Here is a 19,567-nt window from a genome sequence, read left to right on the forward strand (position 1 = left end):
AATGAATTTTATTGAACTCTGTGCCCTGTGTCTAATACTCAGTTTTTAATATGTATAATTGTACATCTCATGTACTTCAACCTAAAAATCTTAACCATATCCTCCTTATCTCAATAGTATTTTAAATTCTAGGCAATTGGTCAGTTTAATGATACTATTACTAGGTTTACCAAAGGCTGCATGGAAGTTACTTGCATTATCTTTCAAACACCTGATAAAACTTCCACTAAATTAGAAAAAGATACACACAAACCTTCGATATGTGAATGAACTTTGAGGTCCCACTTTAAGTCCTAACCAAAGAACAATCCCTTCTTATGATATAGCCCTGCTTGATAAATTACTGAATATATGAGTACTATAGCAGTGTGGTGAAGAAATCAGATGGTGTCTAACTATCAGAGAGAACACTGTCTGGGGTCTTAAAAGCTTGTCTTAAAACAGCCATCTAAGTGAGGTTTTGGCTAAGCCCACAAGGAAGAAACACATCAACCTGTGTTATCCAAGGATTGTAAATATTAAAATTCAAGATCAGATGAGAGAATTGTATTAGAGTTTAAATTCAGAGCACTTGATTTTGCAGAAAGTCCCAAATCCATTTTCAGGATTGCTACAGGAATTAGGCCTTCATTGAATTTCCTTGGACCATTGACCAGGGATGTGAATAGCCTTGCCCTCAGAGACAGGTCATCAGAAAAGGAATTGATGCAGATAGAATTAGGTTAAATTTTAAAATCTTAGCATCTGTTTTCCCTTTTGACTGATTTTTAATTTACTATATTTTATAATTTTTGTTTGTCAGCATGTCGGTGCTGCTGCTGTCGACGCCAAGTTCTTATGTGCCACTTAGGTGCTGTCAGAGCCATCTGCATTTTTTATGCACATATTACTACATCTGCAAGTCCACATCGATAAGATAGGTTGGACAAACTATGTGAGAAGAAAATAATAACCCCAAAGGACCCGGAGGGACATGAGAGTGTGGGAGGTAAGGGAAGGGAGGAGGTGTTGGCCAATCCAGGGACAAGGGAAAAATGAGTGGTTCAAAACCACTGGAGGGAGGGGATGAGAGGACTGGTAGGGAGTGACCGAGGGCAAAGTAACTGAGAGGAATTACTGAAACCAGAATGAAGGCTGAACATGGTAATGGGGCAGGAATGAAAGCGTAAGGAAATAGAGGAAAGGAGTAGGAGGTAAAGGGCATACATAGAAGCTTAAATACAAATATGGACATATGCAAATATATTTATGATTATGGGGGAAATAGACCTATGTGCATATATTTATAGGTTCAGTAGTAGGGTAGAAGGTGGACACTAGGCTTCCTCACGCACACTCCCTTAATACAATAACACCTTGATCAGTTAGATGGTCATTCCATGATACCCACCTCCCCGACATGATCACTGAAGACAGATGTGTGTATAAGCAAACGTCGTGAAGAAAGCTGATGGTGCCCAGCTATCAAAAATATATAGTGTCTAGGGTTTTAAAGGCTTGAAAGCAAACAAGCAGCCATCTAGCTCAGAAGCAACAAAGCCCACAGAGAAGAAGCACACAAGCCTAAGTGAACACGAGGAGTTGAAGGGATCAGGTAGCAGACACCAAAGAACAATAACCATCATTGTGTGATCACCTTCCCCACATAAACGCTGAAGACGAATGTGTGCATAAGTAAGTGTGGTGAAGAAGGCTGATGGTGTCCAGCTATTGAGAGATATAGCGTCTGGAGACTTAAAGGCTTAAAAGTAAACAAGTGGCCATCTAGCCCAGAAGCAACAATGTCCACATGGAAGCAGCACACCAACATGTGTGATCATGAAGGGCTGAGGGGACCAGGTTTCAAGCAACAAAGACAGGGGAAAAACTCATATCATCATGAATGAGGGGGGTGCGTGATGGGGACCCAATGCCCATCTGTAGACAACTGGACATCCCTTGCAGAGGGGTAGTGGGGAGGAGATGAGTCACTCAGGGTTCAGTGTACCAACAATGAAACTCAAAACTTTCCTTTAGTTCTTAAACGCTCCCCCCACCCCAATTATCATGATCCCAATTCTACCTTGCAGACCTGGTTAGACCAGAGGATGCACAGAGGTACAGTTGGGATCTGGAAACACAGGGAATCTAGGACAGATGAACCCCTTAAGACCAACGGTGGGAGTGGCGATACCGGGAGGGAAGTGGGGTGTAGTAAGGGGGAACCGATCTCGGGGATCTACATGTAACCTCCTCTCTGGGGGATGGGCAACAGGAAAGTGAGTGAAGGGAGATGCCAGGCAGGGTAAGCTAAGATAAAATAATAATTTATAAATTTTTAAGGTTTCATGAGGGAAGGGGGAGCGGGGAGGGTGGGGTGGGAAAAAAATGGAAAATGACCTGATTCCAGGAACCCAAGTGGAAGACGAATTTTGAGAATGTTGAGGGCAACAAATATATAAGGGTGGTTTGCTCAATTGAATGTGATAAGAGTTGTATGAGATCCAATAAAACGATTTATAACATATTTTCTTCTCTCTTTGGAATTGAAGCTTTTGTGTTTTTATTTTGTTATTTTTGTTGGGCTTGCATTTTGTATGTTTATCTTTGAATGAACTATAGTACAGGTAAATCTATAGAGACAGTAATAGACGAATATGTTCTTAGGGTTATGGCAAGAAAGTTTGGAAGAAAATGGGGAGCTGATGACTTTGAGTCTAAAAATGAAGGAAATGTTCTAAAATTGATTGTGGCAATGACGGCATATGAGGATGGGGAAATAGATCTATGTGCCTGTATTTATAGGTTTAGTATTAAGGTGGCGGAAGGACCTTGGGCCTCTACTCAAGCACTCCCTCAATGCATGAATACTTTCTTCTATTAAATTGACATTCTATGATGCTCACCCTCCCGACACAACCGCTGAAGACAAAGCGGGTGCATAAGCAAATGTGGCGAAGAAAGCTGATGGGGCCCGGCTATCAAAAGATATAGCGTCTGGGGTCTTAAAGGCTTGAAGATAAACAAGCGGCCATCTAGCTCAGAAGCAACAAAGCCCACATTCAAGAACAAACCAGCCTGTGTGATCACGAGGTTCCGAAGGGATCAGTTATCAGGCATCAAAGAACAAAAAAGTCATATCATTGGGTGCGCACCTCCATGATACGATCGCCAAGGACAAAAGGATGCATGAGAAAATGTGGCGAAGAAAGCTGATGGTGCCCGGTTATCAAAAGAGATAGTGTCTGGGGTCTTAAAGGCTTGAAGGTGAACAAGCGGCCATCTAGCTCAGAAGAAACAAAGCCCACATGGAAGAAGCACACCAGCCTGAGCGATCGCGAGGTCTCGAAGGGATAAGGTATAAGGCATCATCAGAAAAACAAAATCTTACCATAGTGAATGAAGGGGGACGTGCAGAGTGGAAACCCAAAGCCCATTTGTCGGCCACTGGAGATCCCCTTGCAGAGGGGTCTAGGGGAGGAGATGAGTCAGCCAGGTTTCGATGTAGCATCAATGAAGAATTCAGCTTTCCTCCAGTTCTTAAATGCCCCCCCCAACTATCATGATCCGAATTCTACCTTGCAAATCTGAATAGAGCAGAGGATGTACACTGGTGCATATAGGAGCTGGAAGCACAGGGAATACAGGGCGGATGATGCCTTCAGGACCACGGGTGTGAGGGGCGATACTGGGAGGGTAGAGGGTGAATGGGTTGAAAAGAGGGAACCGATTACAAGGATCTACATGTGATGTCCTCTCTGGGGGACGGACAACAGAAAAGGGGGTGAAGGGAGATGTCGGACAGGGCAAGATATGACAAAATAATAATTTATAAATTATCAAGGGCTCATGAGGTAGGGGGTAGTGGGCAGGGAAGGAAAAAAAGAGGACCTGATGCCAAGGGCTTAAGTGGAGAGCAAATGCTTTGAAAATGATGAGGGCAAAGAATTTACAGATGTGCTTTACACAATTGATGTATGTATGGATTGTGATAAGGACTGTATGAGTCCCTAATAAAATGTTTTTTTTTTTTAAGAATTTAATGGTGACTGGTTTGGCGGCCTACAAAGGGTTAATATGGATAGATGTTTCTCAAAAGGCACAGGAAAATCATGGAAACTTTTTAGGAAGACGTTTTCAGAAAACTAAATCCTGCATTTGAGAAAAACCCCATAAAGTTGTACTGAAAAATGTTTTTTCATTATGACAACTGTTTATTCTACAAGGAAAATAAGGGCTGTCCTACAAAAAATTGTATAGAGAAACCTTACCTCATTAATCCTACATCCCTGATCTTGTCCCTTCAGAATTCTTTTCATTGCCCAAATTCAAAGAACCTTGCAAAGGAACATTATTTGTGTCCCTCCAGGATGTGTAAACTGCCATTCTGATGTGGTATAAATCAGGGTGAATATTTTGGGGAGGGCGGCTACCAAAATAACAAGAATTAACTGCCATCAAGCACATTCTGACTCTTAGTGACCCTAGAGGGCAGGGTAGAACTGCCCCTGTGGTTTCCAAGGCTGAGAATCTTCATGGGAGATGATAGCCTCATCTTTCTCCCGAGTAGGGGCTGGTGGGCTCAAGCTGCTGACATTTGGTTGGCAGTCTAATGGGAAACTGACTATGCCACTAGGGATCCTTGGAAGAAGTATTAGAGGGATGGAACTAGCAACTTCAGAAGTGTATAGACCTAGATGTAGGATATGTCAGAAATGATAACTTTACATTTTGGGATTTTTGGTTTGTTTAATAAAAGTTTCCATGATGTTGTAGTAAAGTGCTTTATAATCTAATTTGGGCCCCACATTGGAATTAAATAAGGGAGTTTTACAAAGATAAAATATTGATAGCTATATCACACAGATTCTAATGCAACGGATTTAATGGGCAGCTTGAGCATTAGTGTTTCTAAAAGTTCCCTATATGATTGTAATGTGTAGCCATCACTGAGAATCACTGATATAATGCCTTAAATGGAGAAAAAGGCAACGAGAGTCATATATGTTAAAATGTTACTTATTGTGTGATTTCTCTTACAAAAAACATAGAAACATCCATGTAATTGATTTTAAATTGATAAAAGAAAACATTTTAAAAAACTAATATTCATTATCCCTCAAACCTAAACAGTGGCTTAAAGAAAAGAGGAGGAGAGTGAAACTTAAATGGACTTTGAGTCTTGCGACAATTTCACTTCAAACAATAACACATACAAAAAAAGACCAAAAAATCCAATATTCACTGATATCTATCTTTTTTTTCACTTCATCCTCATTCAATCCTGTTGAATTATTTTAATTTTATATATAAGGAACCTTAAGTGCAACTGGAAAAGTGACTCAGAACATATTTGTAACTCTATGCTAACCTTTGTACACAACACTACCTTTCAATAAACAATTAGCAAATAAGAATTGAGTTAAAATTACGTACTAGTTAGTCTACAAAACTGAGTATACTGAAGTCTAAAGTATAATTCCTTATCTCAAGGAGGTGAATTCAGTTGAGGGGTTATAACTTAAGTAATTATTAATGTACAGTAAAGCCTAGACTACTAGAATTAGAAAAGTGAGGAAATTTGTGATGGATTTTGAAATGCAGGAAGAAATTGAAGTGTAAGGAAAGCAGATAAGAGCATTTGAGAAGATGGGAACACTACCGGATATGACAGAGACAAAAAAATAGCATGATTTGTTGAATTCAAATAATCTGTTTAACAAACACTGAGCACCAAATGTGGAACCAAGCATCATATTATATGCTAGGAGTACAGAATGAACAAAACAGCCAAGTTCTCACAAACCCAATGTTAAGAAGCAGATACATGAACAGAGGATTTAAATCATATTTGTTAAAAGGTAAGTGCATAAGGATTATGGTAATCCAAACAAGCAGAGGCACTTAATTACTGAATGGAGGCTTAGCTCAACTTGGGAGAATTAAAAAACGGAAATTTGAGGAAAAGAGTTGAGCAGAATACTGCAGGCAGAGGGAATGGGATGAAAAAACACAGTTTATAAAGGATGGTGTACAGGCCAACGAAAGGACCTTGAACTACTAGCAATTTTTCTTTTAATATTTGCTATCTTTTTGCTTAGTCTTTTTTAATTTGTTTTGTTTTTTACCTTGTAAATTTTGTATGTTAGTGGCTTTTCTGCTTATCAGCGTGTCAATGTTGCTTCTGTCAAAGCCATGTTCTTATGGGCCACTTGGGTGCAGTCAAAGTCATATACATTTGTATGCACATATTACTATGTCAGCAGGTCCACCTAGACAAGATAGGCTGGACAAACAATGAGAGAAGAAAACAACAGGACCAACGGTCCTGGAGGGACATGAGAGCGTGGGAGGTAGGGGAAGGGAGGAGGTGTCGCCCAACACAGAAACAAGGGAACAGCGAATGGTTCTAAACCAGAGGAGGGAGGGGAGGGGAGGACTGGAAGGGAGTGACCAAGAACAAGGTAACTGAGAGAAACTACTGAATACAGAATGAAGGCCAAACATGGTAATGGGTCGGGAGGAAAGCGAAAGGAAATAGAGGAAAGGAGTAGGAGGCAAAGTGCATACAGAGAAGCCTAAATACAGACATGTATATATGTAAATATATTTATGTTTATGGGGGCAATAGATTTATATACATATATTTATAGGTTCAGTAGTAGGGTAGCAGATGGACATTGGGCCTCCTCATGCATAATCCCCCAATACAATAGCACCTCGCCCTGCTAAGCAGCCATTGCAGGATACCCATCTTCCCGACATGATCACTGAAGACAGCCGTGTGTGTAAGCAAATGTGGTGAAGAAAGCTGATGGTGCCCGGCTATCAAAAAAGATATAGCGTCTGGGGTCTTAAAGGCTTGAAGGCAAATAAGCGGCCATCTAGCTCAGAATCAACAAAGCCCACAGAGAAGAAGCACAAGGCCTAAGCGAACACAAGGTGTTGAATGGACCATGTAGCAGATACAAAGGAACAAAAACAATCATTGTCTGATCACCTTCCTCACATAATGGCTGAAGACGAAAGTGTGCATAAGCAAGTGTGGTGAAGAAGGCGGATGGTGCCCGGCTACTGAGAGATATAGCGTCTGGGGACTTAAAGGCTTGAAAGCAAACAAGCGGCCATCTAGCCCAGAAGTAACCGAGCCCACACGGAAGCAGCACACCAACATAGGTGACCATGAAGGACAGAGGAGACCAGGTCTCCAACATCAAAGGTGAGGTGGTGGTGAGAATCACATCACCGTGAAAGAGGGGGAGTGCATGATGGGGACCCAATGCCCACCTGTAGAGAGCTGAACACCCCTTCCAGAGGGGTAGGGAGGAGGAGATGGGCCACACAGGGTTCAGTGTAACAACAATGAAACTCAAAACCTTCCTCTAGTTCCTGAACGCCTCCTCCCCTCCCAATCATCATGACCCCAATCCTACCTTGCCTTGCGGACCTGGTTGTACCAGAGGATGTACAGCGGTGCAGTGGGGATCTGGAGGCACAGGGAATCTAGGACAGACGAACCCTTCAACACCAGCGGTGGGAGAGGCGACACCAGGAGGGAAGGGCATGTAGAAAGGGAGAACCGATCTCGGGGATCTATGTGTAACCTCCTCTCTGGGAGATTGTCAAGGGGGAGGCGGGTGAGGGGAGACGCCGGGGAGTGTAAGATAAGATATAATAATTATTTATAAACTATCAAGGGACCAGGGGTGGGTTCGGGGAGGGAGGGGGATGGGGGGAAAAAAAGGGAAACCGAGCTGATTCCAGGAACCCAAGTGGAAGGTGAATTATGAGAGTGACGAGTGCAACGAATGTATAAGGGTGCCTTGCTCATTTGATGTATGCACAGATTGTGATAAGAGCCTTATGAGCCCCAATAAAAAGATTAAAAAAAAAGAAAGAAAATGATTAGGGCAAAAAATGTACGGATGTGCTTTATACAATTGATGTATGTATATGTATATGTATGGATTGTGATAAGAGTTGTATGAGCCCCTAATATAATGTAAAAAAAAATTTAAAAAAAAGAAAAGAAAAAACACAGTTTATAAGAACTTGTTGTTGGAAAGTAGAATAGGAAGAGATGAGATGGGAAAGGCTAAAAGGGATCAGATAGAAAAGAGGCTTATATGTTATTCTAATGAACTTAGTCTTTCTTCTGTGGGTTGGAAAGCCTCAAGTGGTTTAGGCAGTATGTGATGTGGTGTGTTTTACATAGATCTCTCTTCTGGCTGCAATATGAAGGATGAAGAGGTAACCTAGAAATAACGAGGTCACAGTTTGGAGAGAAATATATAGGAAAAGCTGATGAAGGTAAGGACTTGAAAGGTCACCATAGGGATAGAGAGAAATAGCAATATTTGATCAATTTCTAGTTTTAAAAATGGAAACACGTAATGACTGATTGAATGTGGGTGATAGAATGGAAGGAAAATGAATCTCAATCAGTCTAAGACAATTCCCAGAATCCTAGTTTGACAATGAGTGGGTCGTGGTACCATTAACTGAAATCACAACTTCAGAATCATTGTTTCTGACTAAGCAATAGTGAGTGTGAATGTGGACCTATAAAGTCTGAAAAGTTAGTGAGACTTCCATGTAAAGGTGTCCAGCGGGCTATTACATGTAGGAATTCGGAAGATATAAGCGAAGTCATAGATTTTGGAGATCAATATGAAAGTAAAACCATCAGTGTTAATAAGAGCTCTTGCAGACAATGTATGGAAGAAGACAGAAATAGTAATAACATAATGATAATATCTTGGATAATGAGGAAGAGGTGTTCATGAAAAGGTCATGAAATAAAGATAGAATTGTAAGGATGAAGCAGAGTAGCGTCAAAGGCTCAAAGGAAGCATACATTTTCAAAGAGGAAGATTGGTGAATGGAGTCGTATTCAGTAGAGAGGTCCAACAACACAAGCGCATTGGATTTGGAAATGGGTTACCGAGTTGGGTTGCTAACCAAAAGACCAGCAGTTCAAAGCCACAGCCATTCCATGGGAGAAAGATGTGCAGTCTCAGAAACCCGGAGAGGCAGTTAGACTCTTCCCTGAAGAGCCACTGTGTGTTGTAAATGACTAGATGGCAGTGATTTTTTTTAACAACTCTCTGAGTAGTAGTTTCGGTGGAATGATTATGTGATACACCTGCGGATGTTACCCACACAAATGACAGTGAGTAGAGGAGGAATAGATAAAAAGTGAAGACAATAATAAGAGAGTATACCTGTAAAATAAACTTAGCTGAGAGGTGGAGGAAAAAGTATGCCAACTAAAGGAAGGGGACTCAAGATGAAGGGAGGATATGACCATGGCAAAATATTGGGTAATTCACATTTGATGGTGATTTTTTTTTTTCTTGATGAGGTAAGAAAAGCTTGTCTGAAGAGTGTGAGGAGAGAAAGGCAGAAGAAAGTCTCAGAGAATAGCACAGGTTTTAAATCTGCTGAAGGAAACCAGGGAAAGGATTAAGGAGGATCAAAACTGTAGAGGTACCTTATCTCTGTACCACCACTACCACCAGTTGTCATCCAGTCAAGAACTGTGCTCCATACAGTTTTCAATGACTGATTTTTTTTTTTTGCCAAAGTACATCATTAGGCCTTCCTTCTCAGGTGCCTCTGGGTGAACTTGAACTTCCAACTTTTCAGTTAGCAGCCAAACACGTTGACTACTTGTGCCACCCAAGCACTCCATCCAATCTCTGGATTTATATATACTTCCAAATGGCACCCAATAGCCTGAATATAGAAGTAGAAAAGGTAAAATATGAGAATAATCCAGGGTTGACATCTTGCTACTAGATATTATGAGAACAATAAAGCATAGGCAAAGCCTTGCAGAAGGTTGCTATAATTATAGAGTGTCAGGTGATGGTAGAGGAAATTGAATGGGAGAGTACAGAAAATAGAAATTTTTCTAAGAAGACTTGAGAAGACTTAGTGATTGGTAGGATATAGAAATTTGAAGAGTCAAAAATGCCCTCAAGGATTCATGCATAAATAATCGTATTACTGGAGAAGACAGACAACGTGGGAAATTCAAGTTCATTCTAGAAAAGATTATTAACTCAGTTTAGGGTATATTAAGTTTTAGGTGAAGAAAGCGTGCAAAAATAGGGCAAGTAATCAGTTAAAATAGATAAATAAAATGAATAGAAAGTGCACACATACTTTAGTCCCATAGCGCTATGGTAGGCACTCCTGCGCTAATAAGAACTGGGGCTGGATTAGAGACATGAAGAAAGCAGTGAGGAAGGTGGAGAAAAAGAGGAGAGAGATATGATATGGGGAGAAACAAAACACAGCAAATGGAGAGTAAGGCAGAGATAGAAAGAAGAGGAACATGGGTGAAGAGAAAAGCAGTTAGGATGGTACATAGCAAATCATTTTTGTAGTGCCACTTACTCACATGTAATATGGCAAGGGGCCACTGCTCATCTAAACTGTCATAATCACAATACCACTATTAAGAAATTCTCCACTTATTTAAAAATATCTACTATTCCCCAAAAGGACTAGTAAATAAGACTGAAAATGTATCTCTTGAGCTTTAACTTTAGATGTTAAAACAAAATGGTCTCAATTAAATTGTGCTGTTGATTAGTCCTGTCCACACCCAGGGCAAGATTTTAACCCAAACCTCCTTCCTTGACTCTAATAGGTTTTGAACTTCAGACCAGAGTACTAAAATGGCTCTCCTTTCAGAAGTGACCAAAAAGTACATACTTCTTAAAGCTGACACCGTTCACATTTACCCAATGCCTTTAAACTAGAAGCCACTTATTTCAGATACCTTTAGCTCAGCAGTAGCAAAAATACCCTAATTGTTGGAACTTCGTTAGTCATTTCCCCAAACATTTACCACCTACTTGCAGAAACCTTACCATTTGTATTTCTACACTTTCCTAAATAAGCATTCTTTAAAATTATACTTTAAAACTCAGATCTCTATATAGCATTATGTTGAGTGACAGAAAACCGACATAGTCCAAGTAAAGAGTAAATTTTCACTAAATAAAAAGAAATTATGTTCCGAGATTCCCATGTTGCATTAGTCTCTATAGCAGCAGGTGTACTCTGTGCCAGTTTCTGTCTTCAACACTGGAGATGAAGATGAGTTCAATGAAGCGCCTTCCTTTCAGCGATCTTACATTACAAGGAGGAAAAAGATGCATGAAGAGCTAATGAAGAGTAGTTGTGGAGGAGTGAAAAGGTTGCAAGAAGGCAGCACGTTAAAGAACGAACAGCAAATAACCCAAATAAGAACTATGTGGGGCTATCTCAGGGCAAGTGAACAACATGAACAAGGACACACAGATAAGAAATAGGAAAATGGCTCTGGAAACCATGAGTGATTTGTTCTTACTGACCCCCACAGATTGTGGGAGGAAAGAGTTGAGGATAAGCCTGGGGAAGGTAGGCAGAGACAAGATGTTAGAAAGCTGAGGGACTTGGAATTTTTCCTTTAAACATGGAAAAATAGTGAAGGATTTTAGAGCAGAGAAATGACAGAAAAGATTTCTACCTTAGGTAAAATACTCTAAGCAGTAAAATTAAGGGTGGATTTGGAGGCAGGAACAGTGGTTAGGAGACTGTGGTAATATCCAAAGACACTGCTTCTCAAAACGTCTTGTATGCGTACAAATCACTCAGGTTCCTGAGTATGTTTTGATGCAGTAAGTCTGTGTGCGTGGAGCTTGGGGGTTGTTGCTGGATTTTTAATTTTATATCAAATTCTCAGCTGGTTCATAGAGTAGCACAGCTCTAGGAATGAGCTTAAGGATCTAAACTTGTGAAAGAGAAGCAGAGCTACTCACCCACTGCCATTGAGTGGTTTCCAATGCACAGTGGTGACCTTACTGGACAAGAGTAGAAATAATCCCTAGGATTTCCAAGACTGTAAATCTTTATGGGACCAGACAGCCTCAACAAGAAATCTCAAATCTTCTGATGGATTTGAAGCACGTACTTTGTGTTAGCAGTCCAACACTTAACCCATTGAATCACCAGACTTGAGTTATAGGGATAGTACTATTTAGTAGGTAAAACAGTCATGTCTTAATGCTTCATGAGATACAGAAAGTAAAGAAGGTGGTGATTGTGGTAGATTCAAGTTAATTGTAGGTCTCTACCTTGAACAATTGTTTATTATAACCATCGACTGCTTTAGAGAATACTGGAGGACGGTTTCTTGTTGGGGCTGTCAGGTAAACACTAGGCTGCTTAACACAAGCTTGGCGCTTCAAACTCCTTAGCCCTGCTTAGCAGGAGAAAGGCTGTCTGCTCCCACAAAAATATACAAAGCCTCAGAAATCCTACATAGGGTTACTATAAGTCAGAATACATTCGATGGCAAGTGGGTATTGGGGAGGAAGTGCAAGCTTGAGATGAGACAATCATGTATTCAGTTTGGGACAAACTGCCTTCAAAATGGTCACCCGACTTTCAGTTGGTGCAGTCTACTTGGCAATTGGTTATGTGAGTCGAACATTTTACAGAAAACTCACCAGCATACAGATGACAGATGCAAGAAAACAAGGAAATCGATTAGATCATGTGTGCAGAGTGATGAATAAAAAAAGAAAAAGCCCACAAAGAAAAAACGAAGGAGAAAAGAAAAAAATAATGAACCAAGACATACAGTGTTATATAACAGAGCTTAGAGAAGGAAGGCATAATAATTTTCACATGAAGCAAAGAGGTGCAGTAAGTAAAGAGTTGAAAAATAACAGCAAGGAGAAAAGAGAGGAGTGGAAAAGAGAATATGAAAAGGTTATAAAATAGACTAGTACTGAGGAAGTGCCTGTGTGTGGTGGGGGGCAGGGGGAATGGGGAAAAAAGAAAAAGGTTACAAAAGCAAATGTATTACTTCAAACAAGGCCAGTCTCTATTGGGCCTGAGTTCTTAACACTATTTCTCAACTCCAAGGCCTTGGATAATCATGTATCTTTTTTCTCATTTTTACTGATCTAAATAATATATTTCCTCCATGCAGAATTTTTTACCATGATTTTTCATTCCTCTGAGTACCTAAAAATATGTGTACAAAAATCCACATCTATAGTCTATTACAATGAAGAGTTATTACCCTAGTTTATATACTTGTTCTTTGTGTGCAGAAGGCAGGTCTTTAATTTGTCTTCCCAAGAGATACTAGACAAGTACACAATAGACATTTAGATCATCCCTACAATAGACAAAAGTCATCCATGTTCACTGAATGACATAAACACTTACACTCATTTAAAATGCACCCTTGCGTACCTATGATAAGATGAAACCAGAGAATACTGATACAAAGTTCTGAAATTAATGGGTAAAATGAAAACTTTCCTGAGTTTTCTTTTCCAGAAACGAAACAGAGCTAGATGAACTATAAACGCCTTAAATAAACAAACAAAGAAAAAACAATTGTATGGAGTGGTCTCCTGACTCTCAGCAACCATTTAAGTCAGAGCAGCACAGCCCCAAGGGATTTTTATGGCTGCAAATCTTTCTGTAAGTCGACTGCTACATTTTTTCCCCCTGCAGAGCCATTGGTGGGTGCAAACCACATTCAAACCACCAGGGCTTCTTCTAAAGTCCTTATCCAAAATTCCACAATTCTATGAATACTATCAAGCTTTCTATCAATAGTAATAAAATGGGACATTAAGAAAATACTGTTTTAAAAATATAATCTACCTATGAAAGAGTCTTGAATTATTATGCTGTTTGCTATTTGCATGTGATTCTGTTCTCTTACTAACTTTATCTCACTACCATCAAATCGATTCTGACTCATGGTGACCCTATCAGGCAGGATAGAACTGTCCCTTTGGGTTTCTGAGACCGTAACTCTTTAGGGGAGTAGAAAGCCTCATCTTTCTCCAATTGAGTGGCTAGTGGTTTTGAATTGCTGACCTTCAGGTTAGCAACCCAACACGTAACCACTATGCCACCAGGTCTCCGCTGCTGTTCTCTTGTCTATATACTTCCTCCCAGTTTCATTTATTTTGTCCTTTTTTTTTTCATCAAACAATTTTTGGACCATCGATAGACTATTAAAGGATGTAGGACAGAACTTGAAATATTTGCTTGGATTACTGAAATCAAACCACAGTTAAAAAAAGGAAAGCATAGTTTTGTCTTTAATCGTACCTGAAGGAGGCTTGGCAACAAAGGGCTTCGTGAATGCTGGAGCTGTGGAAGCAGTAATTGGCGCACGTGCTGAAAATAATGAGAAATGATAAACATATCATGTTTGTCACATAATGAGAAGGATAAACATTTCTTCAGATATTAGAGTTGCATTAATTGTTAATTATAAGAGAAAAAACTTTAGAATTATTTTAAAACAGACTATCTCTGGACAGAAAAAGGCTGCTGGATAGAGGGACAAATAATTTTTTTTAATTCATTATGTGAGAATGGAAGTTTGACTACAAACTTATCACCAAGACTCTTCCATGGAGGCTTGCGAAGGAAGTGATCAGCAGCAAGCATGGACTAGTTATATTCATTTGAAGAATCAATGAAAGCATAAATGCTGTTTAAGGATGAGTCTTAAGATTAATGGAGATAAACAGATGGCAGCAGCATGTAAATTGGTTTCTTTCTTGAGAAGCATAGTAAGTTACTTATTTAGTCTAGATTTATGATGTGTCTTCCTGACTCAAATGTATGCAGCTGTTAAAGGCTATGAAATTAACCATGCTTTCACAATCCCAATTATTTTAGAGCTCTTTCATCTTGGACCCCAAATCAACTAGTTTGGGGGATTGGAGATATAGGTTTTACAAGATGCTTTCTCTTGTAAGGCACACTAATGCTGTCCCTCTCTGGACTAATGGACAGAAAAACAAATATACAAAAATTATAGCGAATAAAGTTTAAAAATAAGTAAGCTTTCATTTATTAAGAAAACAAAAGCAAATTTTAACTCTCCTCAACAATTTCTCCATGTATAATTCCGTGACACTGACTACAGTCTTCAAGTTGCACATCCACTATCTTTATCCTTTTGTAAACTAGCCTACCACTGTTAATATATACGCACTGTCACCTATGCAACAATTCCACCTTTCCTATCTAGATCACCCCTGGCAACCACTAACAACTTTGGTTTCTATATATTTGTTTCTCTTATTTTGCAACTAATTCCACTTAGCCTAATGGTTTCGTTGCATTAAGAAAATAAGGCGATTTAGCGGGAAATTAATGTTCATTATTTTTCCATATTATGTATCAAACCTTTACTTCTAAAGTAACAAAGCTAGCAAGAATTGCTCCAGAGACATGATTATCATTCTAGCACATAAGTTTTTCAAAATACAGGTTAGAATTTTCAATATGTACATCTCAGGCAACTTTGGGTCAGAGTTCTCATTTGCAAGGGTGGCCCAAAATCACTGGAAAGAACAGTTCATATTTCTCTTTATCTTTGGGATAGAGCGCAATAAGTACTTAGTAATTAGTGATTGATGATGTGTGTGTGTGTACATGTGCACGAGCACATGCCTTGCAGTTATCATTAGAAGATTCTAGAGTCACAGCCATATTTTGCTGGTCATTGGTTTGGACACATTTATGTTACAATGTTTTATAAAACAGTAAAGTAAAAACAAAATTAGATAAATATCAGGGGCAAGACGTAAAAAGGAATTGGCCGACTTAAGGCTACTTATTGTTGTTCCTTTATAGCCAGATAGCAAATCACTTACTTTCAATTGGATATAATAAATTCAAAAGAAGCGGTCATAACATCTCAGAAAATTCAGTTATATATTATAAACTACAAATCAAATAACAAGGACAGAGAAATTAGCTTATGGTAAAGAAATGAATGGAACCTCACCCATTTCTGGCTGGAATCCTGGTGGAGATGTCTGCTTGCATACTCCTCTTGATTGCTTCAGGTTTTTAGCATGGAATCCCCCCATATAGTGAGAATGGGCAACAATTGGAGAGTAAAAACTTAGGTTGCAAATAGCACAAAACTTGTATCTGTCCACTTCTCCACTCTTATGCACCTGAAATAATCACAATTTTGTTTAAAAAAAAAGTAAAACACCTCAATTTTTAGGGTTCATCAACACAGACCACACACTGGAAAATTCATAAGCTGTATCCTCCTTTGCGTAGCAGGCACTTTAAATTGCTCCTCATGCATTTGAAAATGAAACCTAACATGTTGAACATGGTTTCACTCTGAAAAAGATATAGTCCAACTCTATTTATTCAAGAACACAAAGCAGAGCATGACCAAATTCACTGCCATCCGGTTGAGTCTGGCTCACAGAGATCCTAGTGTTCATCCTTATGGCAGCACACAGCCTTATTTTTCTCCTGTGGGGGCATTGGGTTCAAACGGCCAATCTTGCAATGAACAGGCCAATGCCTAACCCACAGCACTACCAGGAATCCTTTAGTCAATAGCATAGTTAATTTGAATCCACTATTTTCTGACTCTGGAGACAGCACTTAGGAACTTTAATATACTTAATCTGAAGAAAAATTGTAAGAATGTTTCACATTGCTTTCATATCTATAAATTTGTTAAGATTAAAATAATGCTTCAATTTACAAGCCAGTAACTTTGGGGTCCTGGTTTGTGGCCGACTCCCTATTGCTGCCTAACATCAATTTTCTTTTTCATCAATTACAAATCTTACACAACATATCTAGCTAAACTAAAAAAATCCAAACCAGCTAAAAAGACAACATTTCTAGTCTCTCTTTCAGCAAGATCTAGCCATATAGCTAAGAAGACATATGAAGTGTTGGCTCAAACTTCGGGGACAATTTCTTGAATGCTGGTGGATGTCTTTCTTTACCCTTCTTCCCTCTTGTTGCTGGAACTAAGATGAAAAGGCTGACCTTCCAAAAGTTATCTTGAATCACAAGGGGACCTTGAGGATGGAAACCAGTGTATTAGAGCAGAAAGACAGAAAATGCCCAAGCCCCTGATGAGATCATGAATTTATCATATCAGCCTGGAATGCCTACATCCAAATTAACCAAATACATAAGAATAACCAGAATGTTGGTATATAGAGAAGTGAAGCTAACATTTCTTGAGAACATACTATAAACTAATCACTTGATCTCTACGGAATTTTAAATTATGAAATATTGAAAAGCACAATCCTATAGAAAACAGCAAATAAATAATAAATCCCAAGTCTATCAACACCACTCAGTTTCAGACAATTTTGCTGTATTTCTTTTAGATATTTAAAAAAAGAGGTAAACGTTTTTACAGCTATAGCTAAAGTTGGATCTCTTCATGCCCACAATTTTTCTGCCCAATCTCCTTCCCTATAGGTAACCACCATCTTGGATTTGGTGGATATCGTTTCTGTTCAGCTATTTATTTATTTATTTATTTATTTATTTATTTATTTATTATGAAATCATTTTATTAGGGGCTCACACAACTCTTATCGCAATCCATACATGCATCCATTGTGTCAATCACATTTGCACATTCGTTGGCCTCATCATTCTCAAAACATTTGCTCTCCACCCAAGCCCCTGGCATCAGCTCCTCGTTTTTTCCGTTTTAATTTTTACTACTACAAAATAAGCATGCAGCCATAAACAGCATTATCTTTTAATTTTTACACAGATAGGGCCATTCAATACATATCTTTTCAACTTACTTTTAAAAACTTAACATTATATGAAGGTAATTTAAAAAGTTTGCAACAGAATCATAGAAACATTTATTAAACCAAAATATGAGAATGTGAAGCTATTGTTTCTCCACATCCCCTCTACGGAAGTCCACCTCTTTCTAAAGGTAGCGTTTCCATCCTCATGCTTTGACTTATGCCACGTCAAAATGGCACTATTGAATGACTCAAATAATGTTTCTTTGTAATGTTCTTTGAGTTTGGGGAACACAAGAAGCCTGAAGAGGCGAGTTCAGCGCTGTAAGGTGGATGGAGCAAAGTTTCCTAATGAAATACTTGTATGACAGCTCTTGCTATCTTCCAAGAATGAGCAGGTACATTGTCATGATGCGAAAACTTTCCTGACCTTTTCCTAACCAGTACAGGTCTCGGGTTTCTTAAAACTTCTTCTTTATAAGCCCTGGTGATTCTCCTATGTCCTGTGAGAAAAATCTATCAAGATTACTCCTTTAGATGTAAAAGACTTGTTTTAAAGCAAGCAGTCATCCAAATGAGATGTCAGTTAAGTCCACCCTGAAGTACACCAGCCCATGTAATCCAAGGACTATTAATAATAAAACACATAGGTCCATTTAGCACAAATAAAACTTGTGCAGCCTGGCATTGGGATTAGTGATTCTGATGAGTGGATCTGTGACTTTTTGAAGAAATGTGAGCAATCTTTGCACAGTAAGGCTTGTTGTACATCAGCAGAACTTCCAGCTCCTTGACGTTGAGGACCAGGAACTTGCAGAAGCCACTGGGAAGCATGTGCTTGATTTTCTTGTTGCTCCCGTAACCAATGTCAGTCATCAAGATCTAGCCTTTAAATATTCTCCATACACTGCTGTCAATGCCTCCGGACTTGTGCCAGTTGCATTTAATCTGATTGGTTTCAGAGCCGAAGAAGAAACAGAACTTAAATTCTCAGCACCTATTGCTTCTCGGCCTTTTGGCTAAGATCAAGTGTAGAAATTCTGAGCACCTAGTTTGCAGAAGGCTACAGATGATAGTGAAAGCCCAAAATACATTTTTATAGCCCTCACGTGTTTTAAGCCTCAGTTCAATTACCTTTGACCACAGACTAGAGATGTGAATAGTCTTGTCCTCAAATAAAGTACATTGGGAGGTGGATTATCCACCTCCTGAGCAGCCCAGAGATAGACAATCTTCCTCAGGGGCTGACTTGGGCTGCATCCTTGGTGAGGCTTACTTTGTCAGAGCCATGCCCTGACTGCTTCAGGAAAGTCCTTGGGCCAACCTTGTAAACTCCCCTATTTTCCCTGTCCTAATTCCGGCCTCATCCAACTCCAGGAGTCCTTCAAATATATCTATTATATAGATGTGCTGCCCACCATGTTTATGTGACAGTCTTTTTTGACATTCCTTGTCCTTTTTAATGCAATGTTTTCTCAGCAAACCCTTGGCCACAATTATGACCTTGTGCTAATGGGCCTCCTCAGCAAGATGATTGACTCTGTAGTTGTCCTTGTTGCATTTGAGACTTAGGAAATGTTTTCTTTATATATATATATATATATATATATAATATTAATCCTTTTAAAGTATCCTAAACCAAGCATTATTAGCTTCAGAGAGACCAGTTCACCTATAATTTGTTTGGCCCAGTGGAAGCCACTGCTTTGGGTTTTTTTATGGCACTTACCATAATGAGACTAAAATAGAATTGCCTACAAGATTAGCGATGGTCAAAACTCGATGAGATCCATAAAAAGCAAAGTGACAATTATGTTTCATTTAAGTAAATGCATGTAGTACATTCAGTGACCCAGATACCAGATAAGAAAGAATCAGATGATTCAGAAATGTGAAACAACATCAAATGAAGGGAACATTGTATAAAAAAATCAGAATAAATGGTTTTCAGACTCCATGCCAATGATTACTTGGCATGCCAATAATTTTACGCCAAT

The 19,567-nt window shown here is 39.2% G+C and overlaps 1 protein-coding gene and 1 pseudogene across 1 annotated transcript in view; one reads left to right on the top strand and one right to left on the bottom strand.

Moving 5' to 3' along the window:
* The window catches only part of ZMAT1 (zinc finger matrin-type 1), a 47,285-nt gene that overhangs the window by 12,217 nt on the left and 15,501 nt on the right, over window positions 1-19,567 (bottom strand). The window contains 2 exon segments of the mRNA XM_075538851.1: window positions 15,815-15,989; window positions 16,067-16,167. Of these exon segments, the coding sequence (XP_075394966.1) occupies window positions 15,815-15,989; window positions 16,067-16,167 (276 nt within the window).
* Window positions 18,570-18,776, top strand: LOC142435161 (U2 spliceosomal RNA; annotated as a pseudogene).

The sequence above is a fragment of the Tenrec ecaudatus genome, chromosome X, assembly GCF_050624435.1.
Source record: "Tenrec ecaudatus isolate mTenEca1 chromosome X, mTenEca1.hap1, whole genome shotgun sequence".
Taxonomy (NCBI): domain Eukaryota; kingdom Metazoa; phylum Chordata; class Mammalia; order Afrosoricida; family Tenrecidae; genus Tenrec; species Tenrec ecaudatus.